This window comes from Amphibalanus amphitrite, unplaced genomic scaffold, assembly GCF_019059575.1.
Source record: "Amphibalanus amphitrite isolate SeventyFive unplaced genomic scaffold, NRLGWU_Aamphi_draft 000791F_arrow, whole genome shotgun sequence".
Taxonomy (NCBI): Eukaryota; Metazoa; Arthropoda; class Thecostraca; order Balanomorpha; family Balanidae; genus Amphibalanus; species Amphibalanus amphitrite.
The window spans coordinates 212,644-238,778 of NW_024882285.1; the positions used below are offsets into that span (position 1 = coordinate 212,644).

General features: G+C 51.8%; 5 protein-coding genes across 8 annotated transcripts; 4 read left to right on the plus strand and 1 right to left on the minus strand.

Moving 5' to 3' along the window:
* The first annotated feature begins 432 nt into the window (after positions 1-432).
* LOC122366220 (NAD-dependent protein deacylase-like) lies at positions 433-8,990 on the plus strand. Of its 3 annotated transcripts, none has more exons than XM_043338202.1 (7): positions 433-631; positions 3,182-5,512; positions 5,943-6,118; positions 6,858-7,072; positions 7,366-7,508; positions 7,915-8,065; positions 8,609-8,990. In XM_043338202.1, exons 2-7 carry the CDS (start codon positions 5,374-5,376, stop codon positions 8,661-8,663), a joined length of 879 nt encoding a protein of 292 aa, XP_043194137.1. In that variant the 5' UTR covers positions 433-631; positions 3,182-5,373; the 3' UTR covers positions 8,664-8,990. The 3 variants fall into 3 exon arrangements, with proteins under 3 accessions (XP_043194137.1, XP_043194138.1, XP_043194136.1); XM_043338203.1 differs by having other exon boundaries at positions 5,352-5,512; positions 5,906-6,118; XM_043338201.1 differs by having other exon boundaries at positions 5,352-5,512.
* On the plus strand, positions 3,270-3,878 carry LOC122366212 (pleckstrin homology domain-containing family J member 1-like). The gene has a single exon (XM_043338191.1). It carries the CDS (start codon positions 3,270-3,272, stop codon positions 3,876-3,878), a length of 609 nt encoding a protein of 202 aa, XP_043194126.1.
* A 338-nt stretch (positions 8,991-9,328) lies between the features above and the next one.
* LOC122366216 (coiled-coil domain-containing protein 146-like) lies at positions 9,329-13,180 on the plus strand. Its single transcript, XM_043338197.1, has one exon. The coding sequence runs from the start codon at positions 9,552-9,554 to the stop codon at positions 12,846-12,848; it is 3,297 nt and encodes a 1,098-aa protein (XP_043194132.1). The 5' UTR covers positions 9,329-9,551; the 3' UTR covers positions 12,849-13,180.
* A 733-nt stretch (positions 13,181-13,913) lies between these two features.
* Positions 13,914-19,456, plus strand: LOC122366218 (zinc metalloproteinase nas-14-like). 2 transcript variants are annotated; one of them, XM_043338199.1, is made up of 9 exons: positions 13,914-14,585; positions 14,853-14,931; positions 15,154-15,185; positions 15,412-15,520; positions 15,809-16,054; positions 16,242-16,341; positions 16,558-16,685; positions 16,954-17,445; positions 18,181-19,456. In XM_043338199.1, the coding sequence occupies exons 1-9, from the start codon at positions 14,268-14,270 to the stop codon at positions 18,393-18,395; spliced, it is 1,719 nt and encodes a 572-aa protein (XP_043194134.1). In that variant the 5' UTR covers positions 13,914-14,267; the 3' UTR covers positions 18,396-19,456. The 2 variants fall into 2 exon arrangements, with proteins under 2 accessions (XP_043194134.1, XP_043194135.1); XM_043338200.1 differs by having other exon boundaries at positions 13,965-14,585; positions 14,763-14,931.
* Positions 19,457-19,532: 76 nt separating this feature from the next.
* On the minus strand, positions 19,533-25,926 carry LOC122366217 (large subunit GTPase 1 homolog). The gene is made up of 10 exons (XM_043338198.1): positions 25,878-25,926; positions 25,204-25,391; positions 23,333-23,455; positions 22,967-23,091; positions 22,550-22,723; positions 21,546-22,224; positions 21,039-21,306; positions 20,569-20,771; positions 20,270-20,394; positions 19,533-20,014 (listed from the first exon to the last, which is right to left on the minus strand). Exons 2-10 carry the CDS (start codon positions 25,294-25,296, stop codon positions 19,891-19,893), a joined length of 1,914 nt encoding a protein of 637 aa, XP_043194133.1. The 5' UTR covers positions 25,297-25,391; positions 25,878-25,926; the 3' UTR covers positions 19,533-19,890.
* Between the last annotated feature and the right edge of the window lie 209 nt (positions 25,927-26,135).

Below are 26,135 nucleotides of genomic sequence, written 5' to 3' on the forward strand. Positions count from 1 at the left end.
TAGGCCTCCTTGAAGATCAGGCAGGGATTTCAAGCCAGTTTGAGGGCTACAGGGCACCGGCAATGGGCCTTGGTTTGGTGTCTCACTGTGCTTGGGCAACTATTTCGGGTTTACTTCGTCGTTGTTTACCGCGGCTGAAGGTTGTCACTCAGGTGTTGGCTGGAATTATAATGCGCGATCGTAGCGGTCGGCGGGTCTCTGGGGTCGCTGGGACTGGACTGCACCATTTTAGGGTCTGCTGTACCGCAGATGACGAAAGACAAGCGAGCATCAGTTTTCAGAATTATAAATGATGACCTTGCATTTGACATATGGGAAAAGCGGCTCGTTTACCTATAACATGCCTACCACGGCATTCATCAATAATTGTTAACGTTATTGAGAATGTAAGGTTATTTTTATGTGTTGTGATTTCTAAGACTTTTGGCGCGTAGTTTCTAAAAGTTGCAGTAATTTAAAGCAAGACCAATTGCTGTATTTTATTCCAAGATCAATTTGGTTCATAAATGACGCAGATAGGACAAACCAGTTGTACAATATTTTCTGAGGAATTGAATAGAAACAGACAGGACATAACTCGGAAATAACGCTCTGTGTCATTTGAAAGAAAGTGCTTTTCGTCATTTGCAAGGTAAGGTGTGATATGTCTGACTCACCTGCATTCGCCATCTGTCTGCATCAAAATTTTGTATCACCTAATCGTTGCATGTCCTGGAATCTTGATTGTGATCTGCCGCCCGCCATCTGCGTATTTGATAATTTCACAACGGGGTCTCAGTCTGTGGATCAGGGACTTTTTGTGGTCAGTTTCATCTAAGGCATTTTGAGTATGATTGAAATGGTTAAATGGTTGCGAAATTCGAATTCAGCTCAGTAGGTGGAACTATGGTCATGAGTACCCAAATATAGGAACGTTCCCATTTTTGGGAACGGAGTTCCCAAATATGGGAACGGGCGTTCCCATTTATGGGAACGGAAGGTAATTTTTCGGCCGTTCGCCCACTAAAACTCATTAGTGCATCACGTCTCAAAAAAGTGCACGCTAATTTAAGTATCTACTAAGTCTCTATAAAATTATCTTTAATCTGACCGTTGCACAAGGAAATTGACCGTCGAATGATATTTTTAATGATTTTTTGAAATGACGGAATGGTGAAAACATGGGTTATACTACATTTAACTTGCAATTTTAAGGAAAATTAAGCGTTTTTTACATTTTGAGGTCAAGTATAATAATTTTCGCCTGGTTATGAAGTTTCATACTAGCGACACCAGATGCTGACATATGCAAGCGAACACGCGGACAGTCCGGGGGTAATATTGGTGACATTTGTTGTCGGGGCGCACGACCGCATGGAACGTCAGTGATTTTACCGAACTACTGTTGTAAACTCAGTTTCAGTGGTTTAAAATTATTCAGCTGTATTTTATCATCCCAGAAAGACATATTTTATTTGGATGCTAGCTGTTTAGAGTTGTTTTATAAGGAGCGTCATGAGCGTGGTTTTTGTCTTCCGTGTTGCTAAGCGTGATCGTTTTGGGGGAATTTCTCTTATATAGGTCGCTCTGTGTGGCTTATTTATAATTTTTATGCTGATTTCGATCATTCCTCGTGCCCATCCTACCAGGCCTTTTGCCACTTACACTCATCAAGAAAGGAAAAAACTAGATTTTCATTGGGACTAGGTGTTTTGAGGGTGTAACATATTCAGCGTTCCCATTTTTGGATACTTCCTTGTGCTCGTCAACTATCGGTGATAAACAGACAGGTGCTTGACATGTCTCCGCCCTCGGCGCGGACGGTGGATATAGGTATGGAAGACCTTGTTGAACATCGCTGAGCGTTGTGAATTACGTAATCCTGCAGAGGGGGGCGTGCCCGCTGCGAGATCGACGGGAATAAAAGCGCAGAAGACCGGGCGAAACATGCGACGGTCTTGCCGGAAAGGTCATCTGATGATTGTTGCGTTGACAATAATTCGCGGCGTTGGACGTGATGCTTGTTAATGAAAAGAGCCCCTGAAAGGCGTCGGTGAAAGCGTTCCCAATTTTGGGTACGCCGTTCCCATAATAAGGAACGCTTGCAGCGCCAGTGTACGAGAGCGTTCCCAAATTTGGGCTCGTGGCCCGGATGATGGACTGCTTTAGAAATAGGGGAATGATTTGAAACTACGATGGGCCTTACAATATCAAACTCTTTCCCAACAATATTGAGACAAATATCAGGCGGTTCACGATCGTTTTATATTTTTTGGACGTCATTTAACGGTTCTTTTTCTTGTTTTAAATAATGCCTACATGGCGTTCCCATATTTGGGTTTATCGTTCCCAAACATGGGAACGATAATGCGTTCCCGAAAATGGGTACGCTTGACCATAGTTCCGCCTACTGAGCTCCAAAAACTAGTCTAGAAACATGTAAAACTCGAAAAATTGAACAGTGACGGGGTCTTGGTCTTGGAAAGTAGGTCAAAGGTCATTTGGGTCAGGGTCATACAAATTTCAGGGTAGGTGTAAAATTGATCAGTGCTAGGGGACTGAAAGTTTTGTCGCAATCAATCGCTTTTTACCCGAGTTATTCGGGAAAAACTAGGGGGTTGCATCATTCATCACCCCCCCCCCCCCATGCCGGCAAGGATAAATAATGCTGTCATATTTCCCAAATATTGCTTGTGATTTTAGAAAATTGCAACCATACTATGCTCCAGCCCACTGCCTCATGCCTGCCTCCAAATCTCATATCTGGCCCACACCCAAAACAGGTTGCTAACCTGTGTAGGTATGTGATCCACAGGGTGATTAGGATCACAATAAGACAAAAATTCAGAACTAAATGCTGTCTATTTGTATTATTATCATTCTTCAGTTAATAATTGTGGTGAACTATATCTCCTTTAACTGTTATTTGCATTCATAAACATCACATCACAATACTGAAGGATTTGAACTTGGAAGTGGTAGGATACCTACCAGAGTCAAACTGACCGCACACTAGCTGTAGCTGGTCATTTTGGAAGTTTAACTTGCACAATTAAAAGATGTGCTCATGGAATGTTGTTCAATGCTTGGTAAAAAAATACTAGCTTTTTGGCAACACTTTCATTCAAGACAAACTCACCATTCACGAGTACAGGCCTGAGGCTAGTGTGCGGTCGGCTCATGGTTGCGTCCCGTGTTTCAGGAATAAGGAGTGGTGTCTCTAGTTCTGGGCTCTCCACCATCTGTACTGCATCTTGGAGACAAGCCATTCTCGCCTCTCCCTCCTTGCCATGCGCTCCAACGCCAAGGACATGGCTGCCGTGGCCGAGGGACGTGCTGACTTGGAGGGCCGGCTCAGCCACAAACCGCCCCGCTCCGGTCTGCGCGAAGAGCGGACGCGCGAGCGCTGGTTCAAACTGCGCCACAACCTGCTGTTCTACTACCGTCTAAACGAGTACGGCGGCGTGTCGGCCGACGGCCCGGCCGGCCTGTTTGTGCTGGAGAATGTGCACGTGCAGCCAGAGCCGTTTGCAGAGGGCATGTCGTTCTGCTTCAGCCTGACGTTCGACAGCGACCGCGAGCGACGCCACCTGATGGCCTGCGTGAGCGCCGCCGCCGCCGACCAGTGGGTGGCCGCGCTGCGAGCCGCCTCATACGAGAGCAGACGCAAACAGCTCAAGGAGCTGCGCAGCAAGCTGCTCAACCTGACCGGGCGCGACCCGCTGCGGCCGTTCCCGGGCGCGCGCGCGCTCAAGAATGTGACCAGTGTGGAGGAGGATCGTAGCGGGGGCCGGCCGCGCAGCTCCTGGGCCAGCGGGAAGGTCAGCGCGCGAGACGCCACGTTCCGCAGTCATCTGATACCGAACGGCGGCGCGCAGACCAGCAGCCTACTGGACTGAGTCTGTCGGCCGGCCGGTGGGCATGCCGCGAGGAGTGCGCTGGGCTGCGGACGATTGGGTGCGCGTGCTCAGTGGATGTGACAGCTGACTGTGGAGTGAGGCCGAACGCTGGCTGCTTAGATCCGTGCGGGGCTACAAATGACGGCGCATCTCCGTGATCAGTGGCATGGCAGCTACGCTGTGATCCTACAAATGTTGTTCAGCGCTCTTGCCACTCCGTAATATTCATAATGTGAGGCTTCTATTTAGCAGATCTGCGTTATGGACGATCTGCAAAGGCGTTATTTATTTGCTGCATCTTCAATGTTTTCGAGGCAATCAAACTGGTACTCTTAATGGACTGGGTGTGAGACGTGAGTGATCTGCGCCTGGATCTGTTGTCTTATGTTATTATATCTCACTTGTTAATGTTATGCAATCAATAGTGTAATTTACGATCATCACGGCACGACAAACTACTGGTTTACATGATGGTTGCACTAGTGTGTTAAAGGAAGCCGAGTGCAAAAGTGCTTGTAGCTGATAATGCTTGTCGCGAAAAATATTGATGCTGCGTTTTAGGATTGACGTTTGCAATAGCCATAAGCCGCAAGCGAACATTTACGTTAGGGCGTTTCCTTGTGTTACGTTCTTTTGTTCGGACATCTTGAAATGGACCTTGAAGCCATAAGCTGCATGTCCTGGCTCGCTCATTTTAACCGTATGCATGCTGAAAGTGAGTGTTGTGCCTGGTCGAGTTCAACATAATTTATCCATCAATGTGCCATTCTGGTACAAAGGCGCCGGCAGGGTGACAACTACGCTACCTGCATACATGCGCCCAAGTAAGGGGCGAACGGGGGCGTTCTCAATATGACGTCTCGGCTGTTGAACTATTATATTTGCCATCCGTTCGATTCTGGTGCGTGTAACAGTTGTCCGGCGGAGAAGGGCTACGTTTAGATGAGATTTGAATTGCAATTATTTATTTGGTTGATTATAGCCGGAAGCCCCATAATACTGTCTCGTGTTGTCAAGAGGAAAGTATCTGTATCTACCCGTTGTCTGTAAAGATGCATTTAGAAATGTTACGGGGAATATATATTTATGGTTCAATTGCAAACTGTTTTGCCTGTTGCAGGGTTTGTTTATGACCTCGCTAGTGATGCACAAACGGGAGCGTGTTTTGCTTGCTCGAACGAATCTAGGCGTAATTGAATGGCGTACGTCATTGAATAACTATCGCTGCCCGCTGGATGCTGAAGATGTCCACTATCTGTTCACGGGTGACCTCATCACAGACACCCATCTCACATGCTCGTTAATGCTTTGCACTTAACGCTCAAACTTCTGCAAAGCCCACAGCAGGCAGAGCCTCTCAATCTTGGTTTCTATTGTTGTTTGTAATAGGTATTGTCTGCCTGTCAGTGCCCAGTGTCCGACACGCCGCCCGTCAGCTGGGTGGCAGCCTGTCGCACCCCCTCCGTCCCACAGACTCGTGTCGCAGCCGCAGTCGATGCTGTTCGCCGCCCGCCGCCTCTGTCCGCCGCTGCTCCTCGCCGGGGCCTCCAAGATGGCCGCGCCCAGACCCAGCTCCAACATGGCCGCCTTCAGGGAGACACTGGCCTCGGCCAAACATGTGGTGGTGCTCACAGGTGCGTACTGCGTACGCCTCTAATCTCTGCCCAAAAGATGCTGTATGTAGGCATAGGCGGCGGAACGGGGAGGGCACCGGGGCACCGTGCCCCCCTTTGATTTTGGCATTTTAACATTAGCCCAATGGGCGTTGCATGAAGAATGGGACCAAAAGTCGGCAGTGCCCCCCACCCCCCCTTAGGGCCCTCATAGGTGTTTTAGTCGGCAGTGCCCCCATAGGCCCAGAAGGTGTTTCGCCGCTGCTGGCTGTAGGTTTTACCAGAGTACCTATAGTAACTACCTTTGTGATCGTTATACATCTTGTGATACAGCACTGTTTTCATCTTGCCATTTATCACCTCAGATACCTCTGTCTACTCGATTCCCCCTAAGTGACCTCTGGTGACCTCCAGGTGACCTCTGGTGACCTCCCGCTGACCGCGTCTTCAGGCGCGGGCGTGTCGGCAGAGTCCGGCGTGCCCACGTTCCGCGGCGCTGGTGGCTGGTGGCGGCGGTACCAGGCGCAGAACCTGGCCACGCCGGGCGCGTTCCGCGAGCAGCCCTCGCTCGTCTGGGAATTCTACCACTACCGGCGCCACAACATGGCCTCCAAGCAGCCCAACAAGGTAGGCACAGCGGCTCAGGATTCTGAACTGGTTCCGGAGCTCCATATTATCGCACCTTGCTTTGTAACATGCATTCAAAACATCAAAATGCGTTAGTAGCAGAATGACTTCCCCAATGACTTCCCCAAGAATGGCCGTGTTGATCTTTTCCGACATTCTGCGACCTTTGAGCTCACAGAAAGTCGCGAAGTATGCGATACAAACCCAATTACATTCCTCGCTAACTTCCAATGAAGGGTGTGTGGCAAGATAGGTGGGCGGACGGAACTTTACCACACTTCCCGGCACGGGTCGGGGTCGTCCCTGTTACGACGGAAACACATCTGATTCACCACGCTACCGCATAACCTTTGGTCCCTGTCACAGCACGTGAGCGTGTGTAGGAGTTTCAGCATGTGTCCGGATATCCGTCTCGGCCGCCCACTCTATCGCCCGCGGCTCATCGATTCGAGTCAATGGAACTATGGCGCCTGCGTTGCCTGGTACTTCCTGCCTCATCAGGAAATCAACTGTTTGCGACATCAGTCGGACTTTGGAGTGTGCCGAAAGTCGAAGTCATTTTGTGTCCACATAAACTCAGGCGATGGTCTACCGTCACGTAATCGAATTTTGTGCCCGCCTCCCGGTGAATAATATCGACAAGATGTTCCATTGACGATAACACGTGTTAAATATGATGATACCACACGTGCACCAGCAGCGACCTCTCCCTTCATTGAGTTCGTTTGACCGTTCCCAGGCGCACGAGGCGATCGCGTCGCTACAGCAGCGTTGGACGGCGGCCGGCCGCCGGTGTCGCGTCATCACACAGAACATTGACGGTCTGCACCAGCGCGCCGGATCTCAGGACGTGCTCGAGCTGCACGGCACGCTGTTCAAAACACGCTGCACGCGCTGCCGGCATGTCGAGGAGAACAGGGATGACCCCATCTGTCCGGCGCTGGCCGGTACTGGGTAAGTGGCTTAGAGAGGGTGAGAGATACAGCGGGTGATCAATGGCTGATCTGACATCGGTTGGGTCTTATTTCTCAGGAAGAAAAAGGTTCTTTGTGGATACCTTTCCAAAGACAATGATTGCGGCACTGCTTTCATTAGGTTCTCACTTCTCAGCTTCTGTTCTGTTCTTCTGCAATTCACGCTGCTTGTGAGAGTTAGAGTCTGAATTATCGCATCAATAAGCGTGAATGCCCGCACTTCTCAGCTAGTACACACCTGCGCTTTTGTTGACGTCATTTTGTCCCCGGCAGCGCGCCGGACCCGAGCACTCCGAGCGCGCACATCCCTGTGAAGGACCTGCCGCGCTGCCGTCAGCCCGGCTGCGGCGGCCTGCTGCGGCCCCACGTCGTCTGGTTCGGGGAGAACCTCGACGCAGAGGTGCTCGGTCAGGCCGGTGAGTAGGGACGGGGTGGATGAATGCTCAGGGACGGCACGGATCTGTCGTCATTTGCAATGTGTTCCTCGGTACGTTTACTATCAGCCGAATTGAAATCATTTTAGTACTTACATAAATAACCTGCCACTGATTAACTCCCCAGCTTTCATCTTATCTGTCTGTGTCACTTAGTCACCTCATTACATTTTATCGTGCCGTTTTCGGTGTAACGTGCAATGTTGCGGTATCACGCGTAATTGCCTGTCACACTATTTCGGTGCAACATTCCCGATGTTTAGTGTACTCATTCCCCGCTAGTCGTGTCTACAGAAGCCAAGCTCTGCGTATTCATAGCCCTGTATGTTCGTGTCCGCAGAAGCCGAGCTCTCATGTAGTAATCTCAATGTTTGTGTCTCCCCTGCAGAAGCTGAGCTGGAGGCGTGTGACCTGTGTCTGGTGGTGGGCACCTCGTCCGTCGTCTACCCAGCGGCCATGTTCGCGCCCAGCGTGGCAGAGCGAGGCGTGCCCGTGGCAGAGTTCAACCTGGAGCCCACGCCGAAAACCGCAGAGTTCGGGTGAGTTTGTGTGTGAGCTCGAGTAAGTGTGAGTCACGGAGATGATAATGATAATTAAACTGTTTAGAGGGATCGGCGGCGGTGTGAGTTGCGAAGTGTAACGGTCGCCTTGATTTAAGAAATTTGGAAGCGTCTTCCCAGATTGGAGCGCCTGCTACAAGCTAGGACTTGCAAAGTTTGTAGTAACTTGGTCTCACAACAGCCGCTGAAAAGGTCAATATTTTATGTATGGCTGAGAAAGTGCCCGACGGGTAGAGCCGATCGGTCGTCTTGAAGTCTCGCGGTGCCTGGAGAATCCAGTGGTGCCATCTGGCGCGACAAAACTCCTCAGACTAGACCGTATAGAATCGTGTGGTGCTGCACTACAACGGAGTGCTTCAATAGGATCTTGACGATGCACTATTTATGCAGAGAAGCTCCACTTTGTGGCGACCCCGTAACTGACGGTTTGCATCATTCACAGACCCCTTTAAACAGACCCCTTGTTTAAAGGGGTCTATGCATCATTCAATGTTTTTGACAGCGTGTTTCTACCGTTTGCAGGTTCCATTTTACGGGTCCCTGTGGCGAGATCTTGCCGGAGGCACTGGCGCCATGAGGAGACGTCGGGCTCTTATATCCTTTGAGCCTCTCTTGGGCTGGCGACATACAGCTAATGTGATAAAGCTTTGTTAGAGCTGTGTGCTTGTGTGGATCTAATTAATGGCTAGTATGATACAGCTGTACTCCATAGGTGAGCAAGATTTTGTAGAACAAGATTTTATTTTGAACTTGTATCGACTGAAACAGCGTATTTTGAAGTGTAATCGTGCAGCATTTGACGATAGCATTGCTGTGTATTTTATGTCTTTATGTTCGGCGATTGGAGCTTTATAGCGGGTATTACGGTGATGGCAGCGTGATAAATATATTGCCAGGAAGTCGGGTGCATTGTCAAACTCAATTCTAGGAACGAGATGTGTAGTAATCCTCGAAGCTTAGCCGCTATTGGTGTCTCTTTCCTATCATCCATTACATAGCGGCCTTGGTTGTTGGTCCCACCAGTCGCAGCTTCACGTAGAGCACAAACCATAAAGGATCTACAAGAACAAAATTGTGTTCATCAGCTTGAGAATCTTGCATAAGCAAATCCAAGGCTCTATATATACCAAATCCAGTAAACCATCAGCGATGGGAACGTTTGACCGTAATTCGGTTTCACGAGGAATCGGATTAAGTTGTATGGCACGAGAATTGCCTTTCCTTTACATCGCTTATGGTTATCAAATGCCAAAAATTGTGTGTTACGTAGAAGCGCTTGGGGAGTAGCTATTGTCTTATTTTGTTTGACAGGTAATTCTTCGGCCTGAATGGGAGATTTGGTGGTGTACGTACGAATTAATAATATTCCATCAAGCATCCAAAATCGCCAGAGAATATTCAGTAGCCTTGTATGATCGCATTCTGCGGCCATTGGTAGCCTCCATCTGCGCCCCTTCTGCACACCATGTCGGACAGCGACCCGGCGTCCAACTCGGACACTGCTCTGTCCAGTCTGTCGCCGCTGTCCGCCGACAGCTCGGACTCTGGACGCGTCTCTGCCAGCCCGGGACCCGCCTCGGTCAGCCCGGCAGCCACCGTCAGGTCTCCCGCCGAGGAGACCAGCGGCGCGGCGCCGGGCGGAGCCACAGACCAGCCGGCGGCGGGGACTGACAATGACGTGGCACCCACAGCAGCTGAGGGTGGAGGTGGAGCAGCTCAGGGCGGCGAGGTGACTGGAGAGGATCCGCCGGCCGCTGCCGAGCTGACTGAAGAGGCGGCTGGTGAACCGACTCCTGACCCGACCTCAGCGCCGACCCCCGGGCCGTCAGAGGCAGCTGACCCCACCGAACACACCACGGTCGGCTCCCACTCGTCCGACTCGCTGACGCCGCAGGAGGCGGCCAGCGACGACAGCTGGGACGCGCCGCTGACCGAGGCCGACCTCGACGGCGACACGCTGAGCACCGTCCGGCGCGACAGCGAGGTGCATGAGCTGCTCGAGCCGCTCGACTCGGACATCGTGGACCCGGCCGACGGACTCAAGGTGCTCGACGACCTCTTCACCAGCGGCAAAATCAACGAGGTGCAGTATAAGGACCTGCAGCGAAAGCACAAATATCTACAGTCCATGTTCTGGTCGTGCATTCAGAACCGCGCTGGCCTGCGGGAGGACATTCTGGAGACGAACGCGTTCCTCAAGGAGCTGAAGGCGAAGGCGAGAGAGGAGGCAGGCAATGAGCAACGTGATAACGCCGACGACATCTCTGACATTCAGACTATGGCCGATCTCGAGGGGAAGAACGTCGACGAGCTGAAACGGTATCTGGCCTCTTTCACTCAGCAGCGTAAGACGCTGGAGAACTCTATCTACCAGATCCAGTTCAAGACACGTCACATGGAGGAAGAACGACAAAACCTCCAAGAGAGAGTCGATTCCACGAACCTGTCCAGTTCCAAGATCTACCTAAACAGCCCGGCCATGCTGGAGAAGGACATCCGAGAGCTAGGGGTGGAGATACGCGTTCGCAAACAGGAAGTACGCAACCTCTTGGAGGACATTAACACGCGCGAGCGGACGATCCCGCAGCGGGAGACCAAGATCGCCAAGCTGGAGGAGAAGCTGCAGGCGCTGCAGGAGGAGAAGGAGGAGCTGCTGCCCAAGATGGTGCTTGTGAGTCGCGACGCCGATCGCGAGGAGAAACACACGGCCAAACTGCGCAAACAGAGTGACTCACTCAGCCAGACCGTGTCCACCATCATCGGCCAGCTGAAGGAAACAACGGACGCCGCACAAAAGGTGGACAACGAGCGCAACGAGCTCATCAAGGTGATGGACCGCGAGTACAAGCTGCTTGACGCCAAGAGCAAGGAGTGCACGGCGCTGACGCGCGACACGGAGCGGTGCCGGGAGCGGGCGGCCCTTCTGATGGAGGAGAAGAACCGCACCGACAGCCGGCTGGCCATGCTCGCTTCAGAGATGCGTCAGCAGAACAACGCGCTCCGCGACGCACACAAAGCCGTGGAGCGGGTGGAGCGAGACCTGCGCAGCGCAGAGGAGTCGCTGCGCGTGCAGCGCTCTCAGATGGGCGTCGAGCGCAGTGAGGTGGAGAAGCTGCAGCGCGAGATGCAGCTGCAGACGCGCGCCACCGCCGAGATACCCGCCCAGAGGTACGCCCTGCAGCGTGATGTGGACGCAGCGCACCGCGAGACGAACGTCCTCAACTCGCTGACACTTAACGAGCAGCAGAGCATCGACAAACTGGCCAAGGAGCGCGGCACGCTACTGCGCACTCAGGAGACGCTCACCAAGACACTGGAGGCGCTCGGCCGCGAATATAACAACCTGATTCGCCAGCGTGACACGAACGCGCGCGTCTTCAGAAAGCTGAGCGGCGAGGTGGAACGAAACGAGGACGAGATGCGCAACCGGTTCACGGTGGTGGCCAAGTTCCGCAAAAAGTGCGAGGAAACTGAGAAACAGACCAAACAGCTGGCGGAGCGCTACGAGCTGGCCAAGAAAGAACGAGATGAGATGTCGGCACAGCTGAATATCTCGTTGACCAACTGCGACGAGTTGATGAAGAAGACAGAGATCCTGCGGTCGCAGCAGGACACGATGCTGAGCAGGAAGCTGGAGCTGGAGCGACAGCATGACGTAACACGCCAGACCACCATCAAGACAATCCTGGACAAGACGATGATCCAGAGCACGATGAACCAGGAGAAGGACGCGATGAAGGAGCTGGAGGCGCACGCCGACCAGCTGGACATGATGATCGGCTGCTGTCAGATGTCGCTCAACACCATCAAAGAGAGCATCATGTCCGACCTGGAGGAGTACAAACGCCAGGTGGTGGACCGCAACGAGCGAGGTCTGCTGCTCGTCGAGCGCGACGAGGAGGTGTGCGCCTTCCAGGAGAAGATCGCGCTCCAGCAGCTGTTCGTGGAGCGAGGTTACGCGCGGCTCGATACGGCCGAAAAAGACATGGTCGAGCTGAACAAGATCATCCGCACCGAGCGGCACCACATCCAGTGTCTGGGTGCGCAGGAGCGCGAGATGCAGGCCATGAGCGCCCAGCTGGCCGACACGCGCTGTCAGCTGCGTCAGCTCAACTCGCGCACCGTGACGGCCACGGCGCACCTGGAGACGCCGGCGCGCCGGGACTGCCGCCTGCTGCCGGCGCCGGCCGCCGGCGACGGCGACGTGCCGCGCCACCTGCGGCGCATCGAGCTGCAGCTGTACGGCGCCGAGCTGCGCCTGCTCGAGAGACAGATGATCGCCGCCCAGGTGGGCCGGCTCGCCGACCGCGCCCGCCACGAGATCGACACCAACCGCGCCGACTGCGAGCGGATGGTGAAGCGGGCCAGCGCCGGCCGGCGCGCCGTCAAGGCCAACAGTCGCCGGCTGATGGCCAGCGCCGCCGAGGCCAGCGTCGCCAAGACGGAGGCGCGCCGGCTGTGTGAGGAGCGCGCCCGACTGGAGGCGCAGCTGGAGGAAGCGCGCCGCAGGGTGGCCGCCGGTCTGCCACCTGAGCAGGCGCTCGGAGGGAGGCAGGCGCCCGGCGTCCGGCCACCGCCGACGGCCCAGCCACTGCCGCCGCCGCCGGGACCGACTCCGCGGCCCACCCAGTACCTGCCCGAGGCAGAGAGCAGCCTGCCGCTGCCGCGACCGTACGGAGCCTTCAGTCCGTTCAAACCGCAGGCCAAGGGCAGCAGCTTCATGAGAATGCAGAAGATGGCAAGTCGCGGACAGAAACAGTAGCCGAGCTCGGAGGGGGCAAATGCTAGAAGGTAGAATACCTGGCATGGTGGGCTGCAGGCTCAGTGGTGCTCATACGAGTAGAACATACGAGCGGGGTGGGAATATCAACAGAGCACGCGGTACCGAGAAGACAGGAAATGCAAAGGAGACGACCGCATTGTTTGAGGTCATGAGTACCTAAAGTCAGCATGATTGGGGTAAAATATCAGCCTCGCCACATCTTCAGCTCCATATTGCGTTTGTGTTCCCTGGTCAGAGCCCAGGATATGGCATGTCAATGGGCAGGTAAAAGAAAAGCGCGTACAAGCATAAAGATCACACGCAACACACAACCGGACTCTTTCTTGCGTTACCTAACAACTGAATTCGTCATGGTCTACGCCAGCATGCGGACTCCGTACCTTCCCACGTGACGTCACTGGCAATTGCCAAACGCCCCATCTGTTTGGCAACAGAGGACTTTGCCTCGGGGGCTGCACTCGGCGGACTTTGGCAGCCGCTCGGCCGGCCGACTGTTGTCGGAACTCTGTGATCTGTCGGCGGCCGTGACACATGTTTTACCGACAGCCGGGCCCAGTCCCCGGCATGAAACCGGCACCAGCCGCGTGGGAGGATTCCATCTCCGTGACGCAGACCGCAGCTGGCTCGAGACTCGGGATCCGGGTGGGCGTCTCGCGTGGTGACGAAGTCAAAGGAGTGTGGTTGGCAACAGGAGCCCGGAACGGACGCTAAGTCTTGCGTCAATTCCGCATCATACATGTGACAGTTGATAAGTCACAATATTTTTTTTATAAATTTGGTCCGAACCTTTTGATTGGAAGGATTCACAAGGACAGAGCTCCCGCTAAGCGAAGCTTGTTGCGCTGATCCTGCCCTCCACCCTCCGATCGCGCAATTCCGGTTCTATGGCAGAATTTAGAGTCCAAAGTTTAACGTGCGCACTGCGCACATAGCCGCGCACGGCCGATCCCCTCACTGACTTCGCCTGGCTACGGTCCGCCACCAACCGCAACCACACCTGTCAGGAGGCCCATAAACGCCAAGCGCCCGTCGCGCTTCGAACCCGGACTGTTGTAACCGGGAACGTGTGCTCTCACCACGCGGAGTCCAACGCTCTACCGACTGAGCTACGGGACCGGCAAACAGAAAGGCTACGCCGCCAGTCATATATAGAAACAGAATGGACCATTTCCATAGAAGTTTCGATATGTATGAGCAGCTTGTCTTTTTCCTCTGAAGTTTGTGAGCGCCTCATTGCAGGGCGCCAAGTCTTGCGTCAATTCCGCATCATACCTGCGACAGTTGATAAGTCACAATGGTAGGTATATTTAGAAACAGGATGGGACATTTCCATCGAAGTTTCGATATGTATGAGCAGCTTGTCCTTGTTCCTCTGAAGCTTATGAGCGCCTCAGTTCAATGAATTCGCCGTCGCGCTGTGGTGTTTTAGCACCTGCATCCGGCGCTGGGCGGCTGCCGATGGACCGGGCCTGTTATCGGGGTCAGCGCCACGAGGGCGGGGCGTGCTCTTGTCGCCCCAGGGGAGCTGGCGGCGGGTCAGCGGCGCTCGCCAGTCAGCCGCCGGTCCGGCCCCGAGGCGGTGTCATGGTGCCCCCGAGTGGCTCCCCGGCCCGCGCGCCGCTGGCGGTGGCGGCGATCGCAGTGGCAGCGGTCGCCGTCCGCGCCGCGCCCTGCCCCTACGACGCCTCGGCCGACCTCAACTCGCTGCTGGACCGGGTAGGTCGGTATTTTTTGCATCACCCATATTCACACTTTGTGGGAATGTCAGATTTGGTCGGGTTCCCTGAAACGGAAAAAAAACGCTGGAGCTCAGCTGTGCGTGTTTATGCAGTTATGTCTACAGAAACATTACCACGTCGCTCCTTATTTTCCATGATCAATTATACAAAGCAGATATACGATGACCAAGTGTATCAGTGCCAATGACGAAGTGAACACTGAGCACCGCAAGATGACCGATGCCGCCTCGTGCCGTCGTTGCAGTCGCAAGTGCTCTGGAGTGAATCTGAAGAACGGGGCGCTGGCTACATCTATCCCATTCCCACCTACGCTCGATGTGACCGTAAGTTACCACAGGAATATGGCGAAAAAAGCGACATCATCGACGGAGCAGTTATTGAAAAGCGAATACAAACAGTTTGCGCACTAAAATATACAAGCGAATACACTTAACTTATAATTATTGTCGTTATGAGACACCATTCTCAATGTAAGCCATTGATCTCGCACATGCACATTACACAATGCACATGCGCATGCTAACACTGCAGCCCTTTCTTTGCAGCGTTCTACGAGGGAGACATCTTTCTAGATGGGGTGAGTGATAATCAAACACACACAACTCAGTTGCATCCGTGCTAACCTTTCACAATCATTTGATGCTACATTTTTAAACGCACAATGCCCTGGGAGGTGATCGTTCAAGAGTGATCAGAGGGAAACGAGGGGGGAGGGGGGGGGGGGCAAGGGACGACACTGACTTCAGTACGACAGCTGGCAGTCAACACTCACATCCCGTATTCCCCCTTTTTTCTCCGTACAGATGGAGCCGTGGGCGGACCCGGAGCGCGGGCCGGGCCCCATGGAGCCGGCAGTCCAGCTGTGGCCCGACGGAGTCGTCTACTACACCACGTCTGTGTACGATAGTAACGGTACGAGCAGACTCTGCAGGAATAATGACAATGTCGAGTGTCCACTGTAACCCAGTGGGTCCGCAGAACTAAAAATATTCATAGGAATAAAAATTGACCGAATAATGGTCCCAAGTCCCCATCGAAGATATTCACCTATGCTTGCTGTGGTAGACAGTATTCCGTTCCTGCTCCGCTCAGAGGCAATGTAGCCACCAAATGCACATACAAGCGACACCATACTACCCGGCGACCGGCCTAGAGGCCGGCTACCTCTGAAATCACAACAGCTGACCCCTCTCTTCACAGTGCTACTCATTCTCAACATCTCCATCGCTGATATAGAATCGCGCACGGCCACAGCGGCCGGACCGTGCATCCGGTTCGAGCCCTGGTCTCCGGGGCTCTCCGAGGACTTCCTCTTCATCACCGACCAGCTCACCAACTCGTGCTGCTTCAGCAGCATCGGCAGGCGCGGCGGCAACCAGAGCCTCAACATCGGCATCAAAGGCAACAACGTCGGAAACGCCAAACACCTGCTCATGCACGCTCTAGGTACGGGCGGATGCGAGGGGACTACTGAACACTACATTAAATGAGATCGGTATTACCGAAGCCGAATAACAGAGAAATGGTGTAGATTTTCATAATTATGTACGAGTGATTACTGAACCCCTTGTTTGTTTGTTTATTGGGGCTTTAGGGCGCGTTACCGAACCCCAACCTCTATGACTTTGTCCAGGTTTTTGGCACGAGCACAGCCGACCAGGGCGAGACGCGGACATCGAGGTCCTGTGGGATAACGTGCAGGAGGGCCTGGAATGTTTCTTCGACGAATACCGGTGAGCGGCAATAAAACTTTGTTCATGGTATATGCCAGAATCGAGTCATCAGGATACTGCAGCGCATCAGTGGACTTCATATCAATGTCAGGTCCATTCTTTGCCAACTACATAGCCGTTCGTGCTAAAGTTTGCATGCAGGTTCCCGAATGCATGCAAAAGTATCATTGCGATAAATATATTCCCGAAACTCACTTCTATTTCTCGCTCTCCCAGAAACGAGACGGAGTTTGTGCAGACGGACCCGTACGACCTGACCAGCGTGACACACATATCGCTCAACACGTGGGCCCGGGAGCGCGGTCAGGACACGCTGCGGCCGCGCTCCCCCACCAACGAAACAGGTCAGTGAGGGAGCTGGGGTAAAGGTACGGGTCAGGGTGGGGCGTGGGACAAAGTTTGGAACAAAGAGAACGGGTATCAGTTGTGACACGAGCATCAAATGTCTTTGCTTTTACATATGAGTTCACGGATAGCCAAGGACAAGGGCTTCCGATTTGGCTTTTAGCCGGTCTATTGTCTCGAATCGCTCAGGCATAACCCGACGAAACGTGTTTGTTCCCTCACATCTTTCTCTTCAAGCTGAAGGTGCATTACGTCAAACCATTTCAGATATAGGCTTCAAACAGAGGCTATCTACCCAAGACATTCAGAGAATCCGAGCCAAGTACGGCTGTCCCGTCCCGGATGAAACCACCACTTATCAGCCAACAACAGCCGAGCCAGTGACAACAACAGAAAGAACTACCACGGTCCTTCCAACAACAGAACTGTCGACCACGGAACAGTCGACTACGGTCCTTCCAACAACGGAACGAACTACCACGGTCCTTCCAACAACGGAACAAACTACCACGGTCCTTCCAACAACGGAAGACACTACCACGGTCCTTCCAACAACGGAACGAACTACCACGGTCCTTCCAACAACGGAAAGAACTACCACGGTCCTTCCAACGACGGAAAGAACTACCACGGCCCTTTCAACAACGGAACAAACCACTACGGTCTTTCCGACGACGGAACGGCCGACTACGGTCTTTTCAACAACGGAACAAACTACTACCTATCTGCCGCCCAGAGTCGTCTGCAAGGACCAGCCAGGTAAGGGCTCATTGCGAATGGGCCTACAGCCGCATTGCACGGGACAGTACTGCACCTTTTTTTCTACACCGCCACCCATGAACAGGTGACCAGGAGTGCCCCCTCCCTCTATCCCAGCGACACACAGAACCTTACGTTAACACCAGTGAACTTAAAATGATATGACCCCAAATCGGTGATAGTGATATGATAAAATGATATAATGAATGACCTTTTTTCTTCAGTTTGAAAAGTTGGAGTTTAACCTGAAATGATGCACTTCAATTGGAGAAAGATGCAATTCAAATTGAATAACATCTTTTTCAAATTGAACTCCAACTTTTTCAAGTTGAAGGGGAAAAGGTGTAGTAATGTAAGAAATCAAGTTGTAGCAGCGATGCACTGAAGAAATGCGGTCAAAGATTATCAAGGTGAAACTCGATAGAGGTCCAATTACGACATCACCAGTTTATCAGAGGTGTAACTACAATCAAACGATAATAGGCTTGCATGATCTCACCATGTACTTTCATATCTATCGCTTTATCGACCGATTTGGGCTATTAGCTGTATCGTTTCAGCGATTAACTGTATCAAACCCCGCTAGTGTCGACATTGATTACAATCACCACGAACTTTCAAAGTTCCGGGCTCGGAAAGTACCATTGAAATTATCACACACATTAGTTCATATCAGAATCTCTGAGTTTTTACACTTGACCTCGTGCCCACTGACCCTGTGACCTGTATCGTCAGACGGCCAGATGCTGGCCTATCCGGACGACTGTCACAAGTTCTACAAGTGCAGCGGCGGCCGCGACTACGTATGCTGCTGCCCGCTGCCACTAGTGTTCTCTGCTGAAGAGAGCACGTGCGACCACGAGTGGCACGTGCCGTGCGGCACGCCCGACCAGGAGTCTGAGTGTCCCCAACATCATGTACCCGACTCAGAGCAGTGCAAGTACAGCTAACGGAAACGCGCTGGCGAACTGCGCCCAAAGATACGATTTTGAAAATCCGGCAGGTCTGTCCGTCATCGACTGCCGCCGCCACCCCGACTTCGTCAGCTGACCTATGGCGGCCAGTCACGTGCTCTATCAGCCAATCACAGGCTGGTCCCGGGGTGGAAGTCTGGCCAATCAGATAATTCGCTGAGCCAGGCAAAGCGCTTATCTCTGGCGGCGCGCTTTCCTTGCGGTCTGTACATCTCTGCAGCATCGCATACGCTGGAATACTTGGAGATATTTTTCAAAAAAAAAAAACAATTTTTTTCCAGACAAGCTCTGTATGAGACTTTTTTTGTTAAAGTGTAAAAATAAATGCTTCCCTTCAGGCTTCATTTCAATAGTAATGCGTTGTCATGGCAGAGAATTGACGTCGAGGAGTAGGACCACAAATACAAAAGTGCGATCCAATAATGATATTTCGAGGCTAAGCCCAAATAACCGTTAACGCATAATAACCGTAAGCTTTTTATAAAGCCTTGCTGACCCAGTGACAAACGCAGAGCCTTTAGCGGATGGCGCATTCGAAGCTCGAGCATGTTTCCTCTTCTACTGTCAAGCGACATCTACCGTCAAGCGACCTGTTGATGTTTTCTACTCATTCCTGCGTCTAAAGAGGAAAAATCCGTTATCTGACCTGGAAGGTGCATACATTACGAGTCCCTGTTCATGTTTATTGGCTTTTCGGTCAGTGACAGCGTGTCCCATGAACGCTGAAGCCGATGACCGCTGCCCATGGCGTGAAAGACGGGGGAAAAACGCTGCGCAACAAGACCGAAATGCTCGCGTCAACGGTATTTGCTCGGAGTAGGTAGTGTGAAGATGCCTGTGGGGTCCACGCACACTACTGCCGGCACTGTTGCACAAATGTTGGAACCGTGCGGAGCTGACATAGATAAAATATTCCTGTAAGGGATGACATTTCAAGCTGTGAAATCGGGTCGCTCTGAGCTGTGCATCCTTTTGTCTGTGTGTGCGCTTGTGTGAGCGGGTGTTTTTTTTTTCTTAGGAAATAGAACGGCCATTTTTGCTTTGTTTTGGAACCGAAACTGAAATCATCTTTACCTATGTCTAATCGACGATTATTTTCTTTTACACAATAACAACAAATTATGTGGTATATATTATGGATCCTCATAAATCTAACAAAATAAGACACATCACAGTTGGCTTAGGCCTCCAAAGGATCCTTGCCAAGCCCTACAGCAGTCTGTAGGCCAAGTGCACTCCAAACAGAAATGCCATCTGTCATAGGGCAGAGTTATTCGTCAGTCCATGGGGCTCCAGCACATGGGAGGGAGCCAAAACGAGACACCCCGCGATTCCCCGACCCGAGCTCCTCTGTTCAGCCCCAGTGGTTCACTCTGCACGTGTTTGCCCCGCAGCTCCACAATCCCATAGTCCAACGTCTGATAGGGGGTCGACTGGCCACCTAGCGGCCGGATGGTCAAAGACAAGTCTGTCATACGTCGTCCAGATGGCGGTAGACGCGGCGCAGTTTACCTTTCTTGGGCCGTTTGCCCCCCTTTACCCGCCATGGTTTGGTGGTGGAGGTGGTGGAGGCGCTCTCTGATACCGGCTCGTCACTGGAATCACACACAAACGCGGCTGTTAGGATACCAGTCATGGCATTACAGACGCCAAAACTCAGCTTACCTAAGACTGAATCTGATTACGGGGCTATCCTCACCTTACCTATCGGGTTATCTTTAATCAAGTCAGCTGCGTCTTCTTCAGAGCATTTTATTCATGCTGGCATAATATGACATTCCGAGCTGCAAACGCTCACTCCACACACCAGCTCGCTTGCAAATCCCATTTAATCCCACGGAAGGCCTCACCTGACGGGGACGGCCGACGCGCGCCCGTCGACCCGCTGCACTCCCAGGTGGTCCCGGCTGTGCGCCTTGCTCTGCACCGCGCTGAAGAAGCTGCTGTCCACAGCGTCGGCTGTCGGCTTATTCGGCTGGAAAGGAAGGAAATCTGGTGAACCAGACCTGCAGCGACTGAATAGAGATCGGACGACAGCCGCGTGCATCCATACAATCACGGCCATTTCAACAACCGATTACGGCAAATCAAGGCCATCACCCAGCCCAAGCTACACTAGCTCCTCCCACTGTCGCTTCCGCAAGCTCACCTTCACCATTTTCTCCTGGGGCGGTCTCTGGCCGGCGGCGCGCTCCCGTGGCGCCTCTAGCGGCCACTTGTTGAACTGCTCCTGGTCACGGCCCGGCGGCGCTAGGCAGTACAGCAGTTTGCCGCGAACAAAGTCCTTGAGAATGACTCGCGCCGAGCGAGGGTTGTCCGGAAGGCCGCGGGCGGTCATGAAACCCCGCATGTCTGCGAACATCACACGCACAGTTCAAATCAAGTAATTGCCCGCATCTCAATTCCTAACAGCCCGCAGCTGTCTGGCACCGTAAGGGGTAACGAAGACTCAAGAAAATTGATCTAGCGTAGCAGCGTATTGCAAACCTCTTGTTCATCTCGAACCTAAATTTCGCTGTCTCTCAGACCTCGACCACCCCAAATAGCCACATTTACCCCAACTCTGCCCTCTTCCTTTAAAACTCTCACATTTCCCACACTTTGCCATCATTCGCTCACATCCGTAGGCGTTGAGCAGCTCCTCAGCCGTGGGGGGTCGGTCGGGCTGCTCCCCCTCGCGCGGCAGCGGCAGCATCAGGCCGTACGTCCTCTCGAGCACCGGGCGCGGTATCAGGTGCGCCACCAGGTTCACGGGCGGCACGTGGTCGCGCATCTGGTCGATGGGCAGCACGCCCCACACCACCATCTCGGCTTTGGTGGAGAGGAACGACGGCATCACCAGGCCCGGGCAGTCGCACAGGATCAGCTCCGAGTCAATGTGCAGCGTCTGCAACGAACAGGAGAGTAGGGTCAGTTGTAAGAAAGGCGTCATCCACGAACAATGAGAGTAGGAATGAACATAAAGTTACAATGAACCATTAAAAATAAAAATAAGCAAAATGGAAGGCCACCACATATCCTAGAATTGTGTTGCATTTAAAACATCGCATAAAGAAGCTTTGCATTGCGGACATTCGATCCCCACATCTAACTCCCTGCCGACTCCCACCCGTAATTTCCGCTCACCTGGAAATGTTTAGTCTTTCCGGGCGTGGCCGAAACGGACACCTTCTTCGCCTGTAGCAGCGCGTTGATGGTGGAGCTCTTGCCGACGTTCGGGTAGCCGACAAATCCGATGGTGGCCACCCCCTCCGTGCGCCGGCGGCCGGCGTGCACCGTCTTCAGCAGAGCGATGAGCTCCTCCCGCGGCAGGAGGCGGGGACTGGTGAACCCTCCCCCGCCGCCTCCCCCGTCATCCGTGCCGTCTCCGGTGGGCTCTGAGGCGTCCTCAGCCACATCAGTCGACTCGGACTGATCGCTGGCGGCCGGCCAGGCCGAGAGAGGCGGCGGGCCGTCCGCGCGGCCCTCACTGACACTGCCCTCCTCCCCACTGTCTGACTCTGCCTCCTCCTTCTCAGAGCTCTCACCCTCTCCCTCAGAATCCTCTGTCGGTTCCTCCGGCTCCTCTGCTATGGTGGCAGGCGGCGCGTCCGCCTCGTTCAGCGCTGAGAAGAAGGCCGCCTTGATTCCCGTCTCGTTGAAGTAATCGGCCCACGCTGCGCGCTGTTCCGCGGTCAGCAGGTCTGACTTGTTGATGAGCAGCAGGTTGTCCTTCTCCGGGTCCACCTCGCGCACGTAGCGCTCCAGGTCCTCGCAGCGGTACAGCAGCGGGTTCCGCGCGTCCAGGATCTGAACCACCACGTCACTGCCAAAGGCGGAGAGGGAAGTGTCAGAACATCAGAGGTTGTCTCAGTTGCAAATGTCATACGTCAAAAGCGAGTACAAGGGGTCTTCATCGCAAAGTATGACGTGAATGTGAGCAACGTAAGAATTTATTAACGCAATAAAAGACAAATATAATAAAAAAAGACTACGCCTATTTGTTCGAGTAGATTCCGGTTCTGGCTGAGAAAGAGATCTTATGATTATCACCATTCTTACATAACTATCCGCCAATTCCAAAGACTCATCTCCATTCGTCTACCGTGCGACACCGGCCCGACAATCCCCCCTCGCCCCGCCACCCTCACCTTCGCTCAACAACACGCCACAGCTGCCTCCAGAACTCGAGATTCCTCTCGTAGGGGGTGAGGGTGAGGTCGCGCGCCTCCTGAAGCTGCGCCAGCTGCCGACGCCACTCGAGAAAGGCCAGCTCTTCGGCAGCGTGCAGCTCGGCCGCAGACGTGGTCTCGTCCCAGGCCGGTCTGAAAGTGAGGGGAGCTCAGCATAAGTGGCTGATTCTGTAGGGGATACAGCTATGGCACGGGTCAATCGTCCCTTCCTTATCGCTGAGAGATGCTTGTCAAATACCGTCAGTCAGAATGATTGCAAACGATGTTCTGACAATCAGTAGCTGATCATATTGCTTTGTTTGAGCTATTGCTTCTGCGCAAGGGTTGCTTTTAACCTTGAATCACCAGATACATATGTATGGTTTAGCTGCTCACCGTCTGGGGATCTGCAAGAGGGCGATGTTTTCCCGCTGCAACTCTTTGATCTTGTGCAGCTCCTCCGCCGAGGGAATGCCAATCTGACCTTTCGGGTTGACGAACGTGATATTCAGTTTCTCCGCCTGAAAAAAGACACATTTATTTTTAGACATGCTGTTTGAGATGCTCTTTTATCTCGCCATGCAATTTGGGAGGTGAATCTCTAAAAAATTGTAACGTAAAAATTTGATGTTTAGTTAGCTACTTAGACTTCATCCATATTTAGATGGAACAATTGCAGACGACCATAGCCAAACAAGCCCTAGCAGCTGCCTAATTGATCCAGCATTCCCATGCCAGCTGCAGTAGTTTTGACCAGCTTACCACAAACTCGGTGCCTGCCAGCTGGGCAGTGTTGAGGAACTCGTCGATAGAGGTCTCCTCTGTCACAGAGCGCAGGTTTATCTTGTTCCAGTCATAGCCGTCACCCACCTCGGTGGTATGACGCTGAAACAAAACTGAGTCAGCAACAATAACACCAGACAAAAGCATGCTGCCAGCTGCATGACACAATTGAAATTAGACACTCTTGCCACTGCTACCGACCACAGGAAAATGCTCAACAACAGGTAACCTGGATCTGAGTGACTGCCATGGAACATAGGCAAAATCATATCACAGGTGCCAAAAATGCTTCTCCAATAAGGAGCTTGCCATGAGCTTCTGTAAGATTTTATGCAGAGGACAGGCATGAAACTCATGTTTTGAATGAGCACAAACAGAGGAAAGATTGCAAGAAAGTAACAATTATAAGGAATGGTTTTCTTATCATGCTAGTGCAGTTAACAATATTATATGATGAAGCTAGTCCAAGTTTCAATTTATTAGTAGAAAATATACAAATACTGCATCGGGTGCAGGCAATAGTAGAATTATTGCCCGATGTGACATCACTGTAACCTGAGCTGAGCCCAAGGGTGAGGACCAAAACATGATTTATTGCCCAAGTCTGAGGGCAACAATGTTTGTTGAGGTCTTTGCTCAAGGGCTACAGCGGCATCAGTGGCATCACAAAGTAACATTTTTTCTTACTGTCCCTACTCCATAAAATATTGGTTTCATAACATGCCCAGCTCCAACTTGCTGATAAGTGTCTCTAAGTATGTCACTGCTCAAAAGAAAATTGAAAAAAAAGCATTAAAGCATGTGCAGATCTGATTGCTATTGCCCATTTAAAAAATAAATTTAGTCCGATTCTTTAGAATGGAAGGATTCACAAGGACAGAGCCCCCGCTAAGTGAAGCTTGTTGCATCGGCCCTGCCCTCTTTCCTGTGGTCACTCCATTCTGGTTCTACGGCAGAATTTGGAGTCCAAAGTTTAATGTGTGCACATCGCCATGCACGGCCGGTCCCCTCACTGACTCCGCCTTGCCACGGCCTGCCACCAACCGCAACCACACCTGTCAGGAGGCCCATAACGTTAAAGGGACCCTCCCACCTTCAAAAAAGTTAATGAATTGGCATGAAAGTAATGTCCCTTGGTTCAGAAAGAGCGAAAACGAATATCTAGCAAATTTCACCGAAAAATATTCACTGGTTTTCAAGATATTAGGCTTTTACTTTTGTTTACTTTTTGGGATCTCCCCTGTTACTAGCGACTTTATTTGGAAGCAATAATTTGGCAGCCTTAAAGTGCGGCAGACGTTGCGCGCAAAGCAGCGTATACCACCACGTGTTAACGATGGTTTTAGTCTAAGATTTAAAAATCGTTAGATCTCCGCTGACGTCACAAATTCTAAGGGGGCATTCCAATGCATTAGCCCCTTAGAATCCGAAAACTGCAAGTTTGAAATTCCATATCTTCGAATTAAAGCATTTTTCGATGTTGTGAGTGCCCAAACCGGTATTTGCAGGCCATGGCCACCAATTTGGCTATCTCAACTCAAAACTAATGTTAAGGTGGGACTGTGGGAGTGTCCCTTTAAGCGTCCACCGCGCTTCAAACCCAGACTGTTATAACAGTGAACGCGTGCTCTCACCAAGCTGAGTCCAACACTCTACCGACTGACCTTTGGGACCGACGTAGCTGTCCCGTAGCTTTGTTATTGTCATAGTGTCATTAACAAAAACATGCAATCCCTCAGGCAAATAAACGTGAAAAATATGTCAAAATTATCACACATCCAGTTAACATACAAGCCTTGTAATAATGATGATAAGCTTTAGATTGACGATAAAATGAAGTTTGTACTCACAGAGGATTCGTCACCACCAACTCGCCTCTTCCGTTTTCCCTTGAATCGGTCCTTGACCAATGATTTCCCCAGATTTGGCTTCTTAGGAGGCATAGCTGACAAGTAAATAACTCTGATTTTAACCAAAACACTTGAATTTAGGATATATTTGTTGCATAAGCACTCCAAAAGGTATACAGTCCAATTCCCACAGTGTATATAGGGCCTGTTCCAGCGCCTCCAGAAACCTCCAGAAAGCTCCAGAAAGCTCTAGAATACTCCAGAGAGCGTTCCAGCGCCTCCAGAAAGCTCCAGAAAGCTCTCGCCAAAGCTCCAGAAACCTCCAGTAGCCTCCAGAGAGTTGAGAGGTCCAAATTTCTCTGGAGGCTCTGGTCTACAATTATGGTGCACATGTGACAATCACGAATGTAAACAAAGGACATTTGACTGATTATTTTACAGCTTGAATGTAAAGAAAATTACATTGCTATAATTTTATTTATCTTTTTAACTAAAATTGAAAACAAATTTTGCGTTTCAAGAGAGAACAATCGTCATTCTTTTGGTATCTATGACGCCAATCTCCAGAAATCTCCAGATTGCGTTCCAGCGCCTCCAGTAAAACCTCTGGTAGAGCCTCCAGTCAAGAATTTCTTCTGGAGGCGCTGGAACAGGCCCATAATTGTATCAATTCCACACGTGCTTGCATCCATGTCACATCGTGTTCTGCAGCTCAAAGTAATGGATGAAAGCAAAAATAAAAGTTATAGTTTCCATGGCAACTGGCTGGCATTACTTGGAATTCTTAGCAAATTTGGACAAATCAAGGCTGAAATCGTTCAAAAGATGATTGTTTATTACACAAGATACACAAAAAAATATATGGTTTGAATAATTTATGTTTTCAATAGAATTTCATCTCAGACACCTCATGCGAACGCGACTGCAAGACA

Excerpts from the sequence above, each read along its gene's own strand:
- LOC122366212 (XM_043338191.1), top strand. The coding sequence starts at position 3,270 with ATGCGCTCCAACGCCAAGGACATGGCTGCCGTGGCCGAGGGACGTGCT.
- LOC122366220 (XM_043338202.1), top strand. The coding sequence starts at position 5,374 with ATGCTGTTCGCCGCCCGCCGCCTCTGTCCGCCGCTGCTCCTCGCCGGG. Across the intron at positions 5,513-5,942 it reads ACATGTGGTGGTGCTCACAG|GCGCGGGCGTGTCGGCAGAG; the intron begins GTGCGTACTGCG and ends CCGCGTCTTCAG. Across the intron at positions 6,119-6,857 it reads CCTCCAAGCAGCCCAACAAG|GCGCACGAGGCGATCGCGTC; the intron begins GTAGGCACAGCG and ends GACCGTTCCCAG.
- LOC122366216 (XM_043338197.1), top strand. The coding sequence starts at position 9,552 with ATGTCGGACAGCGACCCGGCGTCCAACTCGGACACTGCTCTGTCCAGT.
- LOC122366218 (XM_043338199.1), top strand. The coding sequence starts at position 14,268 with ATGAATTCGCCGTCGCGCTGTGGTGTTTTAGCACCTGCATCCGGCGCT. Across the intron at positions 15,186-15,411 it reads GAGACATCTTTCTAGATGGG|ATGGAGCCGTGGGCGGACCC; the intron begins GTGAGTGATAAT and ends TTCTCCGTACAG. Across the intron at positions 15,521-15,808 it reads GTCTGTGTACGATAGTAACG|TGCTACTCATTCTCAACATC; the intron begins GTACGAGCAGAC and ends CTCTCTTCACAG.
- LOC122366217 (XM_043338198.1), bottom strand. The coding sequence starts at position 25,296 with ATGCCTCCTAAGAAGCCAAATCTGGGGAAATCATTGGTCAAGGACCGA. Across the intron at positions 22,724-22,966 it reads CTCTTGCAGATCCCCAGACG|ACCGGCCTGGGACGAGACCA; the intron begins GTGAGCAGCTAA and ends CCTCACTTTCAG. Across the intron at positions 20,015-20,269 it reads GCGTCGGCCGTCCCCGTCAG|TGACGAGCCGGTATCAGAGA; the intron begins GTGAGGCCTTCC and ends GTGTGATTCCAG.